Source organism: Aulonocara stuartgranti (assembly GCF_965226115.1).
Source record: "Aulonocara stuartgranti genome assembly, chromosome: 3".
NCBI lineage: Eukaryota > Metazoa > Chordata > Actinopteri > Cichliformes > Cichlidae > Aulonocara > Aulonocara stuartgranti.
The window spans coordinates 16,722,216-16,745,149 of NC_138941.1; the positions used below are offsets into that span (position 1 = coordinate 16,722,216).

General features: G+C 42.7%; 1 protein-coding gene across 1 annotated transcript in view; it reads left to right on the forward strand.

Moving 5' to 3' along the window:
• Positions 1-22,934, forward strand: part of LOC309702568 (uncharacterized protein) — a 1,257,380-nt gene that overhangs the window by 459,140 nt on the left and 775,306 nt on the right. Inside the window, exon 14 of the mRNA XM_082527161.1 lies at positions 14,056-14,235. Coding sequence (XP_082383287.1) covers positions 14,056-14,235 — 180 coding nt within the window. The remainder of the gene's footprint in view (positions 1-14,055; positions 14,236-22,934) is intronic.

The window sequence follows — 22,934 nt, forward strand, 5'->3', positions numbered from 1 at the left end:
GCTTTAAGTACAAAGAAGATCACGGGGCTCCCTGTCCCCCATTCGGCTTCTTTGTGGACTTTGTGTGTCGGGAAGCACGCATGCGCAACGACCCTGGCCTCACACAGACAACATTCGGCAGTGAGTTACCATGTGCTAAGCAAGCGTCTAAAGCCGAATGTAACAAAGCTGTGGCAGTTTTTAAAACGAGGGTCTCGCCGGATCCTCGCCCCCCTTTCAACGGTACAAGGACTGCATCGTTTCGCACCCAATCTGGAAGCGAGTCATCCACTAGAGATGATCCAGCAGAGCGCTGCCCGCTACACAATAAACCCCACCCCTTACCCAGGTGTCGCGGGTTTAGAGAGAAGCCAATGGAAGAAAGGAAAGCACTCTTAAAAAGGTACGGAATATGTTACAGGTGCTGCAGAGCCACACATTTGGCAAGGAATTGTGAACATGACATCTCCTGCTCAGAGTGTGGGAGCAAGAGCCACATTGCAGCCCTCCACCCTGGATCTGCCCTATGGTCCACCAACACAGCACATTCCGCACCAGATCAGGGCGGGGAGGGAAACTCCAACCTGAATGGAGATGACGTCTCCACAGCATGTACTGAGGTCTGCGGAAACTATTCCGCAGGGCGTTCCTGCTCAAAAATATGTCTAACCAGGGTGTACCCAACTGGTTGCCCCGAAGCTGCAGTTACGGTATACACAATATTAGATGAGCAGAGTAACAGATCACTTGCACGTGCCGAGTTTTTCGACTTATTCAACATCTCAGGGTCTCCTTCACCATACACCTTGAAGACATGTGCTGGAACACAAGAGACAGAAGGCAGACAAGCACGTGGCTTTGTGATCGAACCCATCAACGGCAGTGTCACACTCTCTTTGCCGCCACTGATTGAATGCAACGAGATCCCAAATAACCGTGCAGAAATACCAACACCAGAGGTAGCATTAAACCACAGTCATTTGAAGGCCCTTGCGAAACACATTCCAAAGCTAGACTCACAAGCTTCCATTCTGCTCTTGTTAGGCAGAGATATCATTAGGGTTCATAAGGTCAGAAGACAAGTGAATGGCCCACAAAACGCACCCTATGCCCAGAAGTTGGACCTGGGTTGGGTTATTGTGGGAGATGTGTGCATTGGAGATGTCCACAGACCTACGGTCATCAGCTCTTGCTACACTAACGTATTGAAAAATGGACGTCCTTCTCTCTTTCAGCCATGCCCAAACGAGTACTATGTAAAAGAGAAATATAGTAGTGGTAGCTCCCCTTCATTTCCCCTGACTGACATGCAAACATCCCCTTGCCAGTGAGAAATGGGCCACTTTAGACTGTAATGTGTTCCAGACAACAAAGGACGACGACAAAGAAGCTCCTTCAATCGAGGACGGACAGTTCATCCACATCATGGAGCAAGAGGTTTATAAGGACCAAGAAAACAGGTGGGTGGCTCCCCTGCCTTTCAGATCTCCACGACCAAGGCTCCCTCATAACCACGAGCAAGTACTTGAACGTCTCAAATCTCTACAGCGGTCTTTCAGAAGGAAGCCTAAAATGAAAGAAGAGTTTGTCTCGTTCATGGCAAAGATCTTTCAGAATGGGCACGCTGAAGAAGCCCCACCTCTGAAGCCTAATGAGGAGCATTGGTACCTGCCTTGTTTTGGGGTTTACCATCCCAAGAAGCCCTCTCAAATAAGAGTCGTCTTCGACTCCAGTGCCCAGCACAAAGGTTTGTCTCTGAACCAAGTACTCCTAACGGGACCAGACCTCAACAACACCCTGGTAGGAGTCCTCCTTCGGTTTCGGAAAGAACAGGTCTTCCTCAGGTTCCTCTGGTTTAAAGAGAACAACCCAGGGAAAGAGATTATGGAGTTCCGTATGAATGTGCACGTCTTTGGAAATAGTCCTTCTCCGGCTGTGGCCATCTACTGCCATCTACTGGAAGGCCGGAAGGAGTATGGGGAGGATGCAGAACAGTTTGTCACTCGTGACTTTTACGTAGATGACGGGTTAAAGTCCTTGCCCACAGCAGATGCAGCTATTGACCTGCTCAAAAGAACCCAAAAAATGCTGGCTTGTTCTAACCTTAGGCTGCATAAGCTGGCGTCGAACAGCAAGGAGGTCATGAAGGCCTTTCCCAGTGAAGATCACGCCACAGACCTGAAAGATTTGGACTTTACTGCTGACACTCTACCAATGCAGCGTAGCCTTGGGCTGTACTGGGACTTGGATTCAGACTGTTTTACTTACCGGGTCCAGGACGAGAGAAAGCCATTCACTCAACGAGGAGTCCTCTCAACGGTGAACAGCCTGTACGATCCTCTAGGATTCATTTCCCCTGTGACAATTCAAGGAAAACTGCTGCTTCGAGAACTAGCCTCACAATCTTCAGACTGGGACACCCCATTACCAGCAGAAAAGGAAAAGGTGTGGGAAAGTTGGAGAGATTCTCTGCAGGAGTTAAGACATCTGAGGATCCCCCGACCATACTCAAACATGTCACCATCTACTGTCAAGTTAACAGAACTCTGTGTCTTCTCAGATGCCTCAGAGAAAGCAGTAGCTGCCGTTGCCTACTTGAAGACTGTGGATGCAGATGGGGGATGCTGCACTAGATTGGTTGCAAGTAAAGCCAAACTGGCCCCACGTCCAGAGCATACTATACCTCGGTTGGAGCTTTGTGCAGCAGTCATGGCAGTAACTCTGTCTGAGGTCATCACCTCCGAAATAGACATTGTATTTGACGCAGTCACCTACTACACAGACAGTAAGGTGGTGCTCGGATATATCTACAATGAGAAGAGAAGGTTTTATGTATACGTGAGCAACCGAGTCCAGAGGATCAGACGAAGCACTACGCCACAGCAGTGGCGATATGTCTGCTCAGAAGACAACCCCGCAGACATCGCCTCACGGTCTATCACAGCAGACCACCTTGAGAACACAATATGGTTCTCTGGACCGGCATTCTTGTCTCGACTTGAAGGGGCGTCACCGGTGGTACAGAGGTTTGACCTTTTGGAACCAGATCAAGACAGTGAAATCAGGCCTCAAGTCACAACACTGTCGGTCACTGTCCTCAAACATCTCGGCTCTGGGCGGTTCAATCGCTTCTCATGCTGGGGTTCCCTCATAAGGGCTCTTGGTACCCTTATTCACATTGTTCAGAGCTTCAAAAAAGGAACGGAGTGTGTCGCTCAGAAATGTGAGGGTTGGCACCAGTGCAGCACACCCCCAACCAGGGATATTCTTGAACAGAGTAAGCTAGTCATTATCAAAGCAGTTCAACAAGAGGTCTATAGGAAAGAACTGGAGTGTCTTGCATCAAACGCCAACATTCCCAAGAGCAGCCCACTCGTTGCCCTGGATCCTTTCATTGACTCAGACGGGCTGTTAAGGATTGGGGGTCGCCTCATTGAGGCAAAAATAGGATTCCACGAGAAACGGCCACTGGTCCTGCCTGGACGGCATCACGTAACCACTCTCATAGTGCGTCACCTTCATGAGCAGGTACGTCACCAAGGACGTCTTTTCACTGAAGGGGCTGTCCGAGCTGCAGGTTACTGGATCGTTGGTGGCAGGAGATGCATTAATAGACTCGTTTTCGAGTGTGTCACTTGTCGAAGGCTGAGAGGGAGGTGTGAAGTCCAAAAGATGGCAGACTTGCCACCTGACAGGCTCAGCATGGAACCACCCTTTAGCAACGTCGGCATTGATGTGTTCGGGCCCTGGTCTGTATCAGCCCGTCGCACGAGAGGAGGCCACGCCGAAAGTAAGAGGTGGGCTGTCCTCTTTACCTGTCTGTGTGTCAGAGCTATACACATTGAGGTAATTGAGTCATTGGATGCCTCCAGTTTCATAAACTCATTCAGAAGGTTTATGGCGATTCGAGGACCTTTGAAAAGCATACGCTCCGACCAGGGTACTAATTTCACCAGAGCTTGCAAGGATATGGGGATTCCCTCGAATCTTGATGGGAAACACATGGAGAGGTTTCTGTCAGAACACGGATGTACGTGGACCTTCAACACACCACATTCCTCTCATATGGGAGGAGCGTGGGAAAGGATGATCGGCATCACACGTCGTATCCTGGACTTGATGCTTCTTCAGATGGGCTCCTCCAAACTCACACATGAGGTACTCACAACATTCATGGCTGAGGTCTCGGCCATAGTGAACAGTCGACCATTGGTGCCCGTGTCAAATGATCCTACAGATCCTTTCATTCTTACACCGGCTTCATTGCTTACTCAGAAAGTAGGTCCATGCCCAGTACCAGAAGGAGATTTTGGACATAAAGACCTATTGAAGCAACAGTGGCGCAGGGTCCAAAGCTTGTCTAACACATTTTGGGACAGGTGGCGGAAACAGTATCTGTCAACACTACAGTGTCGAACAAAGTGGACTTCTGACCGGCCAAACCTTAAGCAAGGAAGTGTGGTGCTTCTTAAGGACAGTCAGTGTAGCAGGAACGACTGGCCCTTAGGTATTATCGTTGATGTGTATCCCAGTAAAGACGGAAGGGTGCGCAAAGTGCAAGTGAAGGTCATTAAGAAAGAGGGACCAAAGCTTTACGTCCGACCCGTGAATGAGATGATCTTGCTCATTCCTCCAGATGACTGAAATGTGTTTGACCTTGTCATATTAATAGGTGAAACCTGCTGAGTTTCAGACGGGGAGTGTTCTGTCACCATGTAACCGGGTTCTGTTTAAATAGATTTTCCCTGAGAAAGTTACTCTTTAGTGCCCTCTTCTGGCACGACCTGGTGTAACATGCGCGACTCTGTCTCTGTTCGATGATGTCATCAGAAAGTGCATGTTATTGTTTGGGGAAAAGACTTCTCCTGTTCTCCGGTCCTCTGCTGTAGTGGCAATCGCCTCCCTTAAGATGGTCTTTAAGGGCATTGTCGGTATGTAATTCTGTTCTACCCTTACTAATGAACAAATCTACTTGAAGTAATGTGATTGCAGTGTTTACTTAATAGAAACGTTTGTAAAGAGAGGATTTGCTAACGCTTTCGGCTAAACAAGCAATTTGTGCTGTTATTGTGTATTTGTCCTCATCTGTGATTTCTAAGAGCATTTCATGTTGTTTCTCAGTTTTACCCTACTTCAACTGGCCTAAGTAAAGGGAGTGAAGTCAAACCCTCTTGTCTGCGTGGTCATTTTGAAGAGGAGTTTAGTCTGAATGTCGACTCTAGCAAGGCGTTAGAGGCAGAGGACATTACAATGACATTTGGTTGTTTTGGAAGAGGGGGAAGTTTAGGAGTGACAGGCGAGTGAGCGAAAGAGAGAGAGAGAGAGAGAGAGAGAGAGAGAGAGTTTTGATACGTTAGAGATTTGTGACGTTTACCATGTTTGGAGTCTCAAGTTAGTGTGTTGTCTTGTGTAGTTAGTGTGTAGTGTAGTTGTTGTTTTGTTTTGTGTGTCAGTTCTACTACTGAACGTCACAGTTGCTGCCTTAAAGCCACCAAAGGCAGATTGCAGTGTGTGATGGACCGAATGTACAATTTCTGTTTGCATTTCAAGTTATGAAAATGATTTGTTAAACATGCTTGTGGTTCTTACAGTCAAAAATATCACTTTCTACTTGTATTTTGTTGTTGTGCTGATACAGTTTGTCAAAATGAGAAAATAACAGATTGGCAAGAGAAACAGTCTTTAAAGGTGAAATAGAGGCCAAATCAAAAGTAGTCAAAAACGGCCAATTATACCCTGGACCCCAGATTGTTAAAGGCTAAAAGCAAAGTTGTCACCAAGTACTGTTTATATTTGAGTGTATTGCTGCAGCTTTTTTGAGTATTAACTTGGTGCCTTTGGGTGAAATAACGGTAATAGAGTGGTCCATATGGTCACAAAGAATAGCCACTTGTTTCTGTGTTACCAAAGTTCCCCGGCTTTCATTCAAAATGTGTTTATCGTCAGCACCTGCACATTTAACTACTTTAACATTATAAATGTCTTCAAGCTCACACTGAGGCCTGTGGGGCACAATCAGCCACTGAGACAGTTCACACATTTATGTGTATTTGTATATGGATAATTCATACTTTCAGGCTGCCTGTTTATTTAAGGGAGATGAACGAAATACATTGGAATTGTACATAATAATATCATGAATGATAAATTAATTAGATTTTAAAGTAGATGCTTGTGCATTCTTAAAGTCTTATATGTTGAATTGAACTATGTGATCTGTCCAAAGCCCTAATCTTAATTTTAAGTGAAATGTGCATTTTGAGTTTATACACTATGTCTATAAGGTGACCGTTTCCTTTTGCAGTATTTTTGTGTGGTGTCAAGGTTCGAATTTGAGGAAGAGACAAACGACTGCATGGTCCCTCAGTAGATGTCAGAATAGTGATTTTATTATACATATGTACATATGGGGAAGATGAGCGTCACAAGTCTTCACGAGCCAATCTCCCCCAGAACAGTCTCTTCACAAGGTTTTTATTGCAATGATGACGTCAAATCACATGATAAGTATATCAGTCAGTTCTCCCTTGTATGTCCTTCTATGGCTAAGAACAACATGTTCCAGATGTTTCTACTCCTCTGTATTCTGGGAACATAACCAATAGTGTGTATCTAAGTGTGCAGTTTTGTGATATTGTGAGTTCAGGCCAACCAAAGTTGAGTGTCCTCATATGACTTTACTGCGGCCTGACTGGACCCCCAGCTAACCTGGTGCTTTACTAACTGATAGAGTATTGTATCTAGAATTCTATTGTAGCAGATTTACTAAATGATAAGTGATACATGATAATATTGATGATAAGGTGATGCGGACTAATGAAGTAATAATGAAATAATAACAGTGCTTTATGAATGATATATAGTGACAGTAAAATAAGATGTTTTCCTCAATAATTCCCCCTTTTGTGCTGGCTTTCCCAGCACACAACCAATACGTCACAGCACTTATCAACCCCAACATCCTCATTAGTTTCTAATTTTCCCCACAGTTTCATGATCCCTGTTCCCAGGCTCTTTTACTTTTACTTTAAACTTCGTGATAAGAGTATCAAGTTATGAGTATAAAATATGCAACTAACGTACAAAACGATCACGATTCCTTTAAACTATCAATTACTTCAGTCTAGAGTCCTAGCCTATTAGGAGCCTGGAATGAATTAATCAAATGCTGCAGTCGACTCCCTACTGAGACCTGTACAAGAACGTTATGATCTCTAAAACAATCTCCTATCAACCTGTCATCTTATGTAAAAACATCAGTCAGCAGTTACATGTTAAGCTCCTTTTAACTCCCAATTCACCTAAAAAGCAAATCTGTCAAATCCAACAGCTTATTTACAACCACCTGTAAATCATAAGAGTAATAAAAGATTCAGCACAACAGACAAGTATCATGTTCAGGTTTCCTCCGACCATTAAATCACTATTATTGCCGCAATTTGTTTTATTCATACTTGGGCAATGTTACTCCACTGGTTTATCACTCAGAGCCCCCTAATGGCCAGTTAGTGAACTCTACGTCAAACTGTCCTCAAATTTGTTATTTGTTATTATTACTTGTTTTACTATTATTCTTTTGTTTTCATGTCACTTGTCTGTTTTCTACTGCACTCTCCTCACGCATTCTTAACAAAAGCAAAGCAAACATTAGCAGCACATTGACCGCAGTCAGCCATCTACCTACCAGAGATGCTATAAAAGATTTCCTGTAAAAAGAATCACACTGTTGTCAAGACAGGATGTGTCTCCCGCTGTTTAATCGCCTTACCAAATCATAACCCATAAACACCGTTTCTTCACACATAAGCCCAGAAATCCTGTAGTAAGAAAACATTATTGGCAAACATCAACCACTTGTCAACTTAAAAAGAGAGTGTTAACGCTGCGCAGGTGTGTACACACACTTTCACATACACAGAAAGTAACATTTAAAGTTAAATTGCCATGCAACCTCAGATGTCGCTGTCCTCTTTCTGCTCCTGTAGAAAGAAACACATAAATTCATCCACCCTTTTATCCTATCTAGGTGGAGGTGGTTAACCTTGAGTCATGGTCAAGTCTTGTCATCTTTTACCAGTCAGTCCGTTTGTTTTATTTCCAGTCTTTCATCCATTTATTCATTCATCCTTTGCTGATAGTGGAAACCATCGCCGCATTTAGATTTCCGCCCTCAGCAAAATGAGCTCATTTCAAAAAGAAAAACAAAAAGTTGAGATCGGATGTGGAGAAAACCACTTACAACACTTTTTCTCGCCGCCGTGTAACGCTTGTGATTTCCGATATGCAGATCTGCTTAAAGAAAAGATTCTCAAACAAAAATCAGTGCACTGTTCAAAATATAAATCAAAAACCAAAAGTAAATAAAAAGAAGCCTGGGTCTTCGGACTTGTCACTGAATATTCTTTCTCTTATAGGTGAAAAATACCCACTCTAAAACTTGGTGCCAGGGTAAAACCTTCCCCATACTTCAGAAACCCCAAAATAAAACAAAACAAAACTCTTCTAGTTTCCCTCATTTAATTTCAGTCATTTAGACTCTGGCTGCAGGATCCTATTTACTCCTGCTATCACGTTCCCCAAAACAATACTAACTCAGTCATCTATGTATCAGTTCTCCACCCACTCAATAACCCAGACATGATGATGGTAACAGTATTACCTGCTTAAACTTGTGTTTGATCCTAATGAGCTAATCCTACTGAATTTCATTACTCGATGCCCTTCTGACCTTTTTACCAGACCAGAGGCTGAATAAATGTTTTCATCAAGAACCCCTACTAAGAGCTTAGTAAAAGAATGCACCTTAGTCTTTCTGAAAGACACACCCTGTTTAAACCTCCGAATTAAATTATATCTGTGCTGTCAATTATATTATTAATGCAATGGTGATGATGTTTTATTATTTAGCGCCATAGGTTGTGTCCTCGCTCTGACCCTCTCTTGTGGTCCCGAGATCTACTGCAAAGGAAGCAAAACCCCATTTCCACTTTAATCAATTGAGTCGAAGCATATAAGCAATTGCTCCTGCCTAAATTTCATCATAGCTAAATGCTGCCAAGAAACAACTCCTGTGTGTTAACACTAACTCCACTTTAACCTCACATTTCCTATGTTATAACGTGTTTTGATATAACTCTTTTTATTTCATTTGGCTCCTTTTAATGTAACAATACATTCTAATTCTAGTTTATCAGACTCAACCAAAATCTATGCTTTCCTTCCTCTTTGGTCCGTCTTTAAGTTCAGTTAAAAGCTAAACGACTTTGAGGCCTTTTGCCTGGAATCAATGCTCTCATGTGTGTTTCTGGACTCTGTGTCTGTAAGCGCGTGCAATCCTACAATGACTCATATCCTCCTCACAGTAGATTGGCCAATCATAGCGCTAGCCAAAGGCTCGTGACCCTCAAGAGATGAACTGAGCCACAACTCCTTTAAAGGCACAGAATGCAATATGTATATAAAAAGAAATCATCTCTATTTTTAAGCTCTCCCCTTCATCCCAAAAATAAATCTATGTAATAACTGTATGTGTACGCCTACATTATAGCCACTACTTCTAGAAATCAAAAAGAAATCAAACCTATTCTCCTTCTTCAACCCTCACTAATTTTCCCCCTTTAGCATTTGGGATTCTCCCAACAATATACTATAATCCCCTAATATAACCCCACTCAATAAAACAGAAACTTTCTCTAGTAAAAGCAAATTGTTCGTCCAGATTTATTCAACCTGAGCTCCTTCTTTTTTATTTTCCATAGGAAAATAGTTCCTTAGGTGTTGGACTGGATTGAATTGCAACAATCCTTTAGACAGGGACTTACAACCTAATCAGATCCCCACAGGTAGCTTTCTCCTCAGCCAGTTGTAATCTGGAAAGCCCACCTTATATTTGCTCTTCCCGAGAATTTGTGCTGTTATTCACTGTTGCAGGCCTGCTTAGAACAAAAATGAGAAAAAGAGAGCTGATTATTAGCTCATGAGAACACAAAACAAAATCACCTGACAGGTTTTCTTTGAGTGCACTGTTACAAAAATAATGGGCCCCTTTCAAACATGACCATGTGTCCTACAACTCCCTCTATTAAAAACAAAAAACAAAAACAATTCCACCCAAGCTGACAAAATCAGCCCATCACCACTACAACCTCAAACCCCTTAAAGACACAAGTATTGTCACCACATAATTCCACCTCCTCAATACACCGAAAGTCTAGTTAAAACCACACAATTTGCACACCACAATCACATCACCCCTTTATGCACTTTAACATGCCTAGATTCAACATACTCAAATGTTTTCATTAAACATTCACCCCATACTCATACAAACAGCAAGCTGTGTGTTATTGCGTATGTTTGTGTTCTTAACCAAGTAAGGTTAATGCATTTTCTGCTTGTGTATGTGAATTTGCATATGTTGCTTTTGGCAGTGTGTCAGACTCCTGCACATCTTCTCCACTTAAGCCGTCAGTTTTCTTACCCCAAATTTGCTAACCCAAATTTTAAGTTCCCACCTTATTAACAGCATTCCTCATCCTCAGCCACAAATTAGGGCTCACTTGTCAGGTTTATGGAGACATGGCGCTGTGAACAATTCAACCAGAAACTTGCCTTAACATATCCAGTCAAGTTAACCTATAGGTTCTTTCGACTGCTGCACGTGGAGAATTGATCCAGGTCTGTTTCGCCCCTGAAGAAACACAACTGAGACATTTTATTATCATCATGAGTACTTAAACTGCCCGTAAGTGTAAGCAGGTTTTCATTGCCAATCCTATATATTTTGTTAATGTTCAGTGCGTGTAAGCTGCTTTCTTCATTGCCTCTATATGTTATAGTCAGAGTGAATTCATGCATCGTTTCACTGATTTCTTAATTCAAAACTATCTCACTTCTGATTCTTTATAAGAGTATAATTTCACATGTAACACTTTGTGTACGTGTTTTTTCCATTCACTCATGCAACTATCAGTTATTTTCTTTCTTTATTTTATCTTCTTCTGTTTACCTCTTTTAGTTTTCAGGTGGACATCTCTATACACCATCATGAGTTCAGGCTTTCGTTTCAATCTAATTATACCCCGTATTCTTACAGTCAAGCTTCACCTCTCACTGGTTCCTGTCCTCTTCTCTCAGTGTCCATTTATTGTCCTGAATTCACCAGCACAGTTCCTTTCTTCTCCGTTTCTCTTCAGTATTTCCTTCTGGATTAAGTCCCAGCCTGGCAAAATATCACATTCAGTGTCATATCACACTGTTCTTACCAGCCTGCAGTCCACCGTGCATTTTCCATCACGTGGTTTCTTCTTCTCTGTTGATGCTTTCATTCAATCGTCTCTTCAAGATTACTCCAAGCATGGCAAATCTGACAATCAGTGTCCAGTGCTTTCCCACCGTTCAACTGTCCAGCCTGTAACTCAGAGTGCATGTCAGTTTTGGTTTCAGGGTTAACAGTTCATTTGCACTGTTTTTTGGCTGCTTGTAAATTCTTCTCAAGTTCACGATGTTCTATTGGTCTTCATCAGGAGATTAATTGTCCTTTGAGCTTCTTCTCAGGATGGGGACAAGTGGGAGGTCAAGCTGTACAACTTTAAGCCAAAATCCGGCCTATTTTCTCCCAATTATGTTACTCTACTGGTTTTGGCGCCGTACTCAAAATTCCAGGTTGAGAGAAGTCCACCTTTATCTATCTGTAACCTGTATTAACACACTAAAACCTAGCATTAATATGATTTTCATTTCTTTTCTTAAAACCTCCATTCGCTTCATGCCCATTCAAACTTAAAGAAACAGAAAAAACAGCTTCTGGACTTTCCTCAATATTAAATGGACGCACGCTGCCCCCCTCTCTCTCCGTCTCTCCTCATACACACACCGCGGGGTTAGAAGCCCCCCTCCTTGCAACAGCTTGAGACAGAGAGAGAGACACACTTTTCCTTTTTTTTTTTTTTACTTCGGTCTATCTGCACAGAGTTTACCTCATCTCTTTCCTTCTATGGGCATGCACACTTCCTGTCACACACACACACAGCCCCTCTCTCAGAGAGAGCAGAAAAGAGTTTTTCCTTTTTTCAACACTCAGGAGAAATTCAACAGACAGTTTATACCACTATTTTACACTTTATTTACACACACCGGTAATTTATATTCTATTTACATAGACGGGCCCGTATAAACGTAAGAAAAACACCACATGCCAGAACAGCCTATTTTCTTTTATTTCACCTCTTATCTCTATACAGGTATCCCTACGTTTTCGACTACTTTAAAAGCATCTATAGCCCAGGGCCGCGCCCTTACTGATCAATTACACGTTTCAAGTACGCCGCCTTGAAAACGGCCTCATTAACTAAGTTCTAATTAATTTATAACTGCTCCCCGCCAAGAAAACAGGAACCTCCACCTTCAGCGTGACATATCCCAGATCACGCTTTTGGCTTTACTTAAAAGTTCACAGTCTCCGACGTTAGATAGGTTACAGCCGAGTCCGACTCAATCACTCAATTAATGCAGTATAAGACAATCACCCATTGATTGTCTAGCCTGTTAACTGGGCGTCCCAAGTGCCCAACGGAAGGCCAACTCCGGGCTAAAACCTAACCACGCGTCCGCGATTAGGGGTCAGTGCCACCTGCTGAACAAACTGCATTCTTAGGGGGAACCACCCCGCCCCCAGTCCTAAAAACATTTACTTATTTTAAAAGCCTCACTGTGGGCACTCTGCCCCCCCCAGTTTAATTACCTGAGACCCGAGACCGCGTCCCTGCTAGTCGATTAAACCAAATCCCCTACACTACCTATTGGCTGTCTGACCTCAACCCACCTTTAAACCTTTTAAACCGTATTGAGTAAACACATAACATAACCTCTTAACTCAAAAGTTCACTTCAAATATTCCCCCTTAAGTTTTAACACTAATTACCCCAAAATCACCCCGGACAGAACAGAAGCTCCACTGAGTGAACATTTAATTTAGCTTGATTTCCAATTCAGCACCTTTGGAGATCCAACAACAGGCGGTGCTTACCTCTCATATTTCGGGGCCCATCACTCAGTGGACCTCCCGGCCGTCCGTCTGACACCACTAGACCGTCAGCCAAGGTCCATTAGACTCCCCTCAAACCGGTGTTTCGGCACCAAAATGTCAAGGTTCGAATTTGAGGAAGAGACAAACGACTGCATGGTCCCTCAGTAGATGTCAGAATAGTGATTTTATTATACATATGTACATATGGGGAAGATGAGCGTCACAAGTCTTCACGAGCCAATCTCCCCCAGAACAGTCTCTTCACAAGGTTTTTATTGCAATGATGACGTCAAATCACATGATAAGTATATCAGTCAGTTCTCCCTTCTATGTCCTTCTATGGCTAAGAACAACATGTTCCAGATGTTTCTACTCCTCTGTATTCTGGGAACATAACCAATAGTGTGTATCTAAGTGTGCAGTTTTGTGATATTGTGAGTTCAGGCCAACCAAAGTTGAGTGTCCTCATATGACTTTACTGCGGCCTGACTGGACCCCCAGCTAACCTGGTGCTTTACTAACTGATAGAGTATTGTATCTAGAATTCTATTGTAGCAGATTTACTAAATGATAAGTGATACATGATAATATTGATGATAAAGTGATGCGGACTAATGAAGTAATAATGAAATAATAACAGTGCTTTATGAATGATATATAGTGACAGTAAAATAAGATGTTTTCCTCAATAGTGGCGTACTGTTCTATGTCTTAACAAAAGGGGAACAAAGGTGTTTAAGTTCACGTAGGATGATTTGTTTTAATTTTCACATGGTCTTCCTGAGGTGACGCGAATTGAAACTTGCATTTTTTTTTGCGGGGGGCGGGGAATATGCTGGAAAAGCTTGAAAAGGGACCTTGAAAGTGGTTAAAAAGTGCTTGAAATTGACCCTGACAAAGGCGTATGAACTCTGTCAGCTGTTTGGAGTTTCCATTTTCTAAACTTCTACATTCTGAACCTTCTTCAGCTCTGAACAGATGATGAAACACTGAATGATTTCAAGCTCACACTTTGTCTAATAAACTTACATCTTTCATTCTTTATACAGATTGAGGGGCTGTGGTTTGTCAGAGATCAGCTGTGATTATCTGGAAGCAGCACTGAAGTCCAACCCCTCCCATCTGAGACAGCTGGACCTGAGCTGGAACAACAACAAGCTGCAGGATTCAGGAGTGAAGCATCTGTGTGGTTTTCTGGAGAGTCCAGGATGTGGACTTGAAACTCTGAGGTCAGTCAGCATGTTTTAGTTGTGCTGAGATGAATATGATGTGAAAGTTGTGCTGACACTAAGCTGCAGACATCAGGCTGATCCACACTGAGGATCTTCATGGTAAAGTCTGTTTTCTACTTCTCTAGTTTAGTTTAGTTTAGTCCATTGACTGCAGCAGAACAATGTTCACATTTCAAACCTTCAAAGAAGAAGAAAAATCCTCCACTGGATAATTCACTGTGAAACTCTCAAACTCTTCATTCCACCTTAAAGTCTGTCTGACACTGAAATCCAAAGCAAAATGTGTGTTTGCTTTACAGACAGCAGTCCAACACAAACATACACACATCAGACCAGCAGGACCAGACGGCATCCCAGGTCGTATCCTAAGAGACTGCGCATACCAGCTAGCTCCTGTGTTCACTGAGATATTCAACATCTCTTTATCTCAGTCGGTGATCCCCACATGCTTCAAAGAGTCCATCATTGTTCCTGTCCCGAAGAAACCCCACCCTGCTTCTCTCAATGACTATCGCCCTGTAGCCCTCACCTCAGTAGTGATGAAGTGCTTTGAACGCCTGGTCAGAGACTTCATCATTTCTTCACTACCAGACACACTGGACCCACTACAGTTTGCTTACCGTCCAAATCGTTCCACAGACGATGCCATCTCTCATCTCCTCCACACATCACTCACTCACTTGGACACTAGAAGGGGGAATTATGTTAAAATGCTCTTCATAGACTACAGCTCTGCATTTAACACCATAATTCCCTCCACACTCACCACCAAGCTGGAGCATCTGGGACTCAGCTCATCTATGTGTCAGTGGATCTCCAACTTCCTAACTGGCAGACCACAGGCAGTAAGGATGGGCGGACATGTCTCAGCCTCCACCACTCTCAGCACTGGAGCCCCCCAGGGGTGTGTTCTGAGCCCCCTGCTGTACTCTTTGTACACATATGACTGTGTGGCCACTACCAGTTCCACCACCATCATCAAGTTTGCTGACGACACCGTCGTGGTGGGCCTGATCTCTGATAACAACGAGACGGCCTACCTGAAGGAGATTAGGAATCTGGAGAACTGGTGCCAGAGGAACAACCTCCTTCTAAACGTCAGTAAGACAAAGGAGCTGATAGTGGACTTCAGCACTAAGCAGGAGAGGAACTACCAGACCCCTGTCATCAACGAGTGCCCAGTGGAGAGAGTGGACAGCTTCAAATACCTCGGAGTTCACATCACGCAGGACCTGTCATGGTCCTGTCACATCAACACCGTGGTGAAAAAGGCCCGACAGCGTCTCTACCACCTCAGACGCTTGAGAGACTTCCAACTGCCCTCCAAGGTGCTCAGGAACTTTTACTCGTGCACCATAGAGAGCATCCTGGCGGGAAACATCTTAACCTGGTTCGGGAACAGCACCATGCAGGACAGACGAGCTCTACAGAGGGTTGTGCGGTCAGCTGAGCGCACCATCCGCTCCGAGCTCCCTGACCTGCACTCAATCTACAGCAGGCGGTGCTGGACCAAGGCCAGGAAGATCGTGAAGGACCTCAGCCATCCCAACAACAGACTGTTCTCTCTGTTGAGGTCAGGAAAGCGATTCCGCTCCCTGAAGACCAACACAGAGAGACTGAGGAGGAGCTTCTTCCCGCAGGCGATACGGTCTCTCAATCACACCACCACACAGTACTGACCCACACATATGGTTCTTACACACACACTGGACTTTCTGGACTTTGGTTTTGCACAACACTGGTCACTATATTCGTCATTTCCGGTTAATACTTGTACAGCTGCTGTTATTGTGTATATATTTATTTATATTTAGATTTCTTCATACATTCTTATATAGTTCTATATTGTGTATTTTGTTGTACAGTTATTTTATTTTCAACTTTAATTTATATATTTATCTTTATCTTATTCTTCCCAGTTAAATTTACCCTTCATTCTAATTTGTGTTGTACAGTTATTTCATTTTTAACCTTAATTTATATTTTATTCCTTCCTAGTTAAATTTACCCTTTTTAATTTTTCATATTTATTTCCTATCTTATTCATAGCCTTTTCCTTTTTTGTTTTCTTTAGGTCACGAGCAGTTGTCCAAGCATTTCACTACATATCGTACTGTGTATGACTGTGTACGTGACAAATAAAATTTGAATTTGATTTGATTTTATTTGATCATCCAAAACACAGTCCAACATCCAAATCTCCTCCACTGCCAGCATGAATGATGGGAAAGAGAAGGAGGAACACTCTGACATTCAGGGTTAGAATGAGTTTCATGAAGCAGACTGTGAAGATCAAAGCTGCATTAGAAAGCTTACATGAATGAATGAGTGGACAGAAGTGGGCAGAGATCATCTGAAGCACTTCAAAGGCTTTAAATCAGCACATTTCTCTTTATTCTTTATCAACTCTGTTAGTTTCTCTCAGTTTTCTGTGGAATGAAGCTAACAGCAGGCTAATAAGATGCTGACCAATAGGTTTCTATTAAAGGTTGCAATTTGTATATGAAAAAGTACTTTGGCTCAGCAGGGATCAGCTTACAGGTAGAATACAGCTGCTGGATGGGATTAGCATGTCATAGCTATCTACCAAACTGCTAACTGGGGGATTTCAGGCCATCTATGGATCATTTTTGCTAACTGTTTATTCGGCTTAGGCTCACAGGGCTGTAGCTTGTGCCCTAGCTGTCATAGGGCAAGAGGCGTGGTCCACCTGCACAGGTGAGCAGTCCATCACAGGGCCAACAGAGAGAGACAGAGAAGCACTCTCCCACATCCACACCTACAGCCAATTTAGAAGCACCAATGAACCTAAGCAGCATTTCATTGGACTGTGGGAGAACATCCAGCCTCCACAGAAAGGCCAACAAGATTCAACCTACAACCTTCTTGCTTTAAGGGACTAGTGCGAACCACTTTTCCCCATTTCAGCCCAAATCCTGCATCTTCCTGTTTCTGACTCCAGGCCAGCTCCACTAACACTTTCTCATCAGACACTGCCACCTAGTGGAGGAAGTCTTAGTTCCATTTGAAGCTTCAGATTACAGTTAGTTCCTTTTTCCTAGAAATGATTCAAGGACTTAGTCACAGAACAGAGATTCAAATCTCCAAAATCCAACTGGCTGCATCAGGACATATAGTCTGAAACTCTGCACAGTTTCCTGTTTGAAGCTGCTTCCTGTTGGCTTCAGCTGTTTGGAGTTTCCAATTTCTAAACTTCTACATTCTGAACCTTCTTCAGCTCTGAACAGATGATGAAACACTGAATGATTTCAAGCTCACACTTTGTCTAATAAACTAACATCGTTCATTCTTTATACAGATTGATCGACTGTGGTTTGTCAGAGATCAGCTGTGATTATCTGGCAGCAGCACTGAAGTCCAACCCCTCCCATCTGAGAGAACTGGACCTACAAATAAACAACCTGAAGGATCCAGATGTGAAGCAGCTGTCTGATCTTCAGCAGAGTCCAGACTACAGACTGGAGACTCTGAGGTCAGTAGAGTGATGGAGTGAGTGGGTGGTGCTGTCAGCAGTATTGTACTAAACACAGTCAGTATGAAACAAAGATCCAGTGTTTCCTGTAAAGCTGCAGCTTCTCAGTGAAGCTGTGAGAAGAGAATGGTGACAGGCTTCAGGATTGGACACAAACACTTCCTGTTTCTGACCTTTATGGTCACCATAGTAACAGCTGACACGCTCTGATCAAACACTGTCAACAGCCAATCAGCTCTCTGAACAAAGCAGCACGCAGACCAATGACTGCATTCATTTCCAAGTTTAAAGCAGTGAAGAACACAGTCTGTAGGTGAGGAAGAATTTAGTGAGAGCAGATGTTTGGATGGAATTCCTCCAGTTAACAGCTGGAACCGTCCATCTGGATTGTTGGGCTTGTTGTTGGGGTTCCTACAGAGCTCAGAGTGGACACACCAAGGTTCTTCTAATGAATGAAAGTCCAAACTCAAACTAGGAGGGAAAAACATTTTCATCAACTTCAATAAGAATCCAAAGATTAGAAAAAGTGAAGCAACAATGAGTCCTAGTACAGTCCCAGCACTGAAGTCCCTGCTGCTCTTTATACTGGATGTGCTGCATCACTGACTGACAGCTGATGAAGAGTCTCTGGAAACACTTGTTTATCTCCTCTGCTCTTCCTTCTTCTCTCTGCAGGTGGAGCTGGTGATGGTAAACAGGACGGTGTGTGTGCTGAGAGAGGAGGAGCTGTGTCCTGATGATCCAGAGAGGTTGAAGCAGCAGCAGCTTGTGTGTAGAGACGCTCTGACTGGGCCATGTTACTGGGAGGTGGAGAGGAGAGCTTCATCCAGCAGTGACTGACAGAGGAATGAGAAGAAGTGCAGATGACTGTCAGTGCTGCAGAGTGAACTGCTCTGAGAACAGCTCCACTGTCAGACACAATGTAGAGTCCAGCATCATCCCTGTGTGTCCCTCTGGATCTGACAGAGGATCATCAGTGTATCTGGACTGCTCTGCTGCTGCTCTGTCCTTCTACAGTCTCTGCACAGTCTCTGTCTGACTCTGGCTTCAGACCCTCCTGGATCAAACTCACCTGGAAAGACTTTCAAACATCACTCAATAGATTTGAATACAGAATATATTTGATATATACTGTAGATGTACTGTAGAGTTGCAGTTTGTCACTTGTAAATACAGTCTGTGAGCAGCTGTGAGCTGAAAGATCTTTCTAGAAACACGAAATGTTTTCACTCTTCTGTTGCTTTTTCATATATTTCCACAACATTAATATTGATTCCACCTGTCTCACCTGTTTCATGCTTTCATGCCGAGGCGGCCGCCGGTCCGAGTGTCAGGTGAACTGAACTTCAGGTAAGAAGTTATGACCTGCAGTCTGTCTCACAGCTCATAGTAGAGCTGGGCGATATAAGATTTTTTTCATATCACGATACGTTTTTTTCATTTCAGGCGATAACGATATCTATCACGATATAAGCCAAATAACTATATTTGTAAGATTTAAATGTGCCGTTGCTCGCAAGTAAAATGTGAAATAATCAGCAGCTTGTTTTTATTTAAATATTTATTTCCCATACTAAGTTCAACAGGGTAGATGTACTTAAGGAACATGAGACCTTTTCAGATAAATAAAGGAAAATATTGAAAAAAACTACACAAAAGGCAGTAGCTAAAGCGTTTAAGTTTAATAGAACAAATAGAACAAACGAAACAGACTACTAAATTGTCAATTCCACTTAGAAACAAAATATTAATTCTAAAAACAAATCTTAGTTTGTTTTACAGAAAAACAGACAAAAATGACTAACTTTTGTCAATATCAAATAAACTGAGAACCAAAAGGAAATTCTCAATCTCTCCTTGTTGTATAGCTTAGCTTTTCAAACAGTTTTAACAGTTACTTTAGTCTGACAAAAGCTGAATGACGAATTAGTGCTTCCAGTCAGAGACTGAGGCTACGTCCACACGTACACGGGTATTTTTGAAAACGGAGATTTTCCGTTTTCGTTTTAAAAAATAATCCCGTCCACACATAAAGGCAGAAATGAAGGAAAACGCTGCTATGAACATGCCAACGCAGCAGGTGGCGCTAGATTCCTAACCGTGCAGAAATGTTGGCCAATCAGAAGTCTAGAAGCCTCGGTGGGAAAAAGTAAACAAAGCTGGGGCATAGAAGCAGAACCGAGTCGTATGTGTGGAGGGACAGTAACTGTGTGTATATGTAAGCATTTAAACACTGCAGAGAGTAGAATTAACAGTAACAGTATTGTAGAAATTCATTTCACCGAAACAATAATGTGGCGCACAGTGTGACGTCAAAAAATGCGCACACCTTTGACGCTGCGTTTTCTCCGTTTTTCTAGTCCACACGTAAATGCAAAAACTGAGTTTTCAAAAATATCCACCCTGGCCGGAGTTTTTAAAAATCTTCGTTTTCAGTGACCAAAAACGCCGTTTACGTGTGGACGAAAGGTACAAACGCATAGAAAAATCTCGTTTTCAAAAATACCCGGGTGCGTATGGACGTAGCCTGAGCATGCACCAGTTTATTGTATTTCCAGACTTGCTTTCGGCACAATTTACAGTGAACGCTACTCTGCTTTTTGTCAGACTTGAAATAGCCGAAATACCTTCACACTACGGAACTTCTATGGCTCTTCCGTTCAACAATCTCTCCGGCATTGGAACCATCATCTGTTTTCTCTTCGGTCACGCTCGGTTGATTTTTCTAGTCGGCACACTCATTTCCTCCATTACCCGCTGGCTGCTTCCCAAACAAACACACGTGCGGCTTGGCACTTGTGCTGTACGTAACAAGTCACGCGACGTGACGCTGCGGCTGTGATTGGTTCGGCTCTGCGCTACTTAATTTGGATTGGCTGACCTTTTTTTTTTTCTTTTTTTAAGAGGACAAGAGCAGCGAGGTCTATCGCGATAGCTTAATTTCTCTATCGAGTAAAAGTTATATCGCGATACATATCGTTATAGTTCTATCACCCAGCTCTACTAGAAACCAATTATTTTAGCCTGGTTCCTTAAATCTATGGCATTTTTCCCATGCTGACTGATATGCTGCTCAGTGTCTTTTGCTGTCTGTCATGATCCTGGGCCATGTTGGCCCAGCATTCTTAGTTTTCGTATGTTTTGTGTGTTGTTCTTTATTTATGCCATGGTTTCTGTTAAGATGTTCCTTATTTGATTACCTCCTGTGTGCCCCTCTGTTTATCTGTGAGCCCTTGTTTCCCCTCCTTGAGTTTTATTCCATGTTTTCCCAGCCCGTTTTGTCCGTGCTCTCCCCGTGCTGTCTCTCCTCCTCTCTGAACCTCCGTGTACTTCCTGTTTTACTTTGACAGTCTCCCGTCAGTGTTGCGTTTACTCCTGCCGTGTCTTGTTATGATTATCAGTGTCACCTGTGTTCCCCGTGTGCTCCCACTTCCCTCGTTAACCCTCTGTGTATTTATGTCTGCGTCTCCCTCAGTTCTGTGTCGCGTTCTCCCTCATTCATGGCCGTGTGTTTCTCTGTGTATTACATTATAGTTTCCTCGTTTAGGTTGTATGGTTTTTCTCTCCAGCAATAAAGCTGTGTTTTGAGTTCATTCCTGCCTCCGTGAGCTTGCGTTTGGGTCCTCATCCTGCCTGCACACAGCCGCAACCATGACAGTCTGCTTTTAAATCAGATGTCACTCTGAACATAAACACAAGCCACAGCAGCCCAGCTGTCTTAGCTGAGTACAAGGATACATTTACTCTCTTTGTGTAAAATATTGTGATGATTTTACATTATATTAGGCAGGCAGCTGCCCAAATTAAACCGTGACTATTAGCAGTTTGGTTATTTTGAACGCCTCGGCTGGAAAAAATTCAAAATGGTTTGTAAGGTTGGCCACAGCTTTGTATGTAAAGGGGAGTTAGAAGATTGCTTCATATTTTAAGATTAATTAATATTTTTAATTGTTTTATTTTACATCTCACCTTTTACACTGCATTGAGTTGCTGCCATGTGATTGGCTGAGTGTACATCGTTCTTTGTTTCAAAATGGACTTAATGCTTGGTTGAACAGTTGTGATGTTTATCTCCTTTAGATTTATTTTTTATTTTCATGATGAAAAATGGTTTGTTGGTTCATACCTATGAAGTTACAGTGTTTCTGAAAAGCCTAAAAAGATGAATTGTTACCATAGTAAACTTCAAAACAGACTTTATTATATGATATAGTTATAAAATTGGATAAAAACTGACTTCAGCATAATATAAAATAATGTGTTGTCACTATGTATGCATTGGTCAACTTTCAGATCTATGAAGTTCAGCTCCCCCAGCTGTGTCTCCCTTCTGTGGCCCATTCCCTCATTACTACCCTGTGTATTTAAGCCCTGTGTTTTCCCATGCTTGGTGTCGCGTCGTACCCTCAGACCCTGCCTGTGTGTTCCTGCTTGGTTTCATGGTTTGGTTTCTGTTTTTGTTTCATGCCAGCAATAAAAGCTGTGGTTTTAGTTACATTTCGTCTCGGAGTCCTGCATTTGGATCCACATTTCCACTTGCCCGCACTCAGAGCCCTGACATCAGCATAATATAAAATAATGTGTTTTTTAAAAAAAAGTCATTTTATTTTGTAGTATATGTTGAATTAACACTATAAAAGCTACTCGACCAGAATTGCAGTTAAAAATAAAACAAAAGCAAAACACAAGTTTTTATAAATGGTTGTTACAAACAAACCTAACCAAAGGAGAAGACGACTGTTTAGTGGAAAAATATTAGACATGCTCTCTCATAATAACTGTGTAATAATGTAAACTAAGACATGTCGAAAACATTGATATTTAGTTAAAGGTATTTATTCAAACGATCCAATGACCAGCATGTTTTAGTGAATGTCTGTAGGCACTGGGAGCTTGGTGGTTGCCTAGGCGACAATATGTCATCTATGTTTTGTTTTTAATTCAGTTTCACTGGTGAAACTAAGAAACAACAGGCTGTAGAGGGACACGTTAACAGAGCTTTACTAACTCTTACTGTCATATCCAGTGTGGACAAATCTGTATAGATTTATATTAATATATTAATCATTCATTTGAATAACCAAGGATGCAAAATAAAAATCACAGGAGAGTTTATGAGACGAGGTCAAGTTCAGAGACACGCGTTTAGCAGAGGTGAAGCCTCGAGGACAGCTGGCAGCTACACCCATGTATGACAGCACCC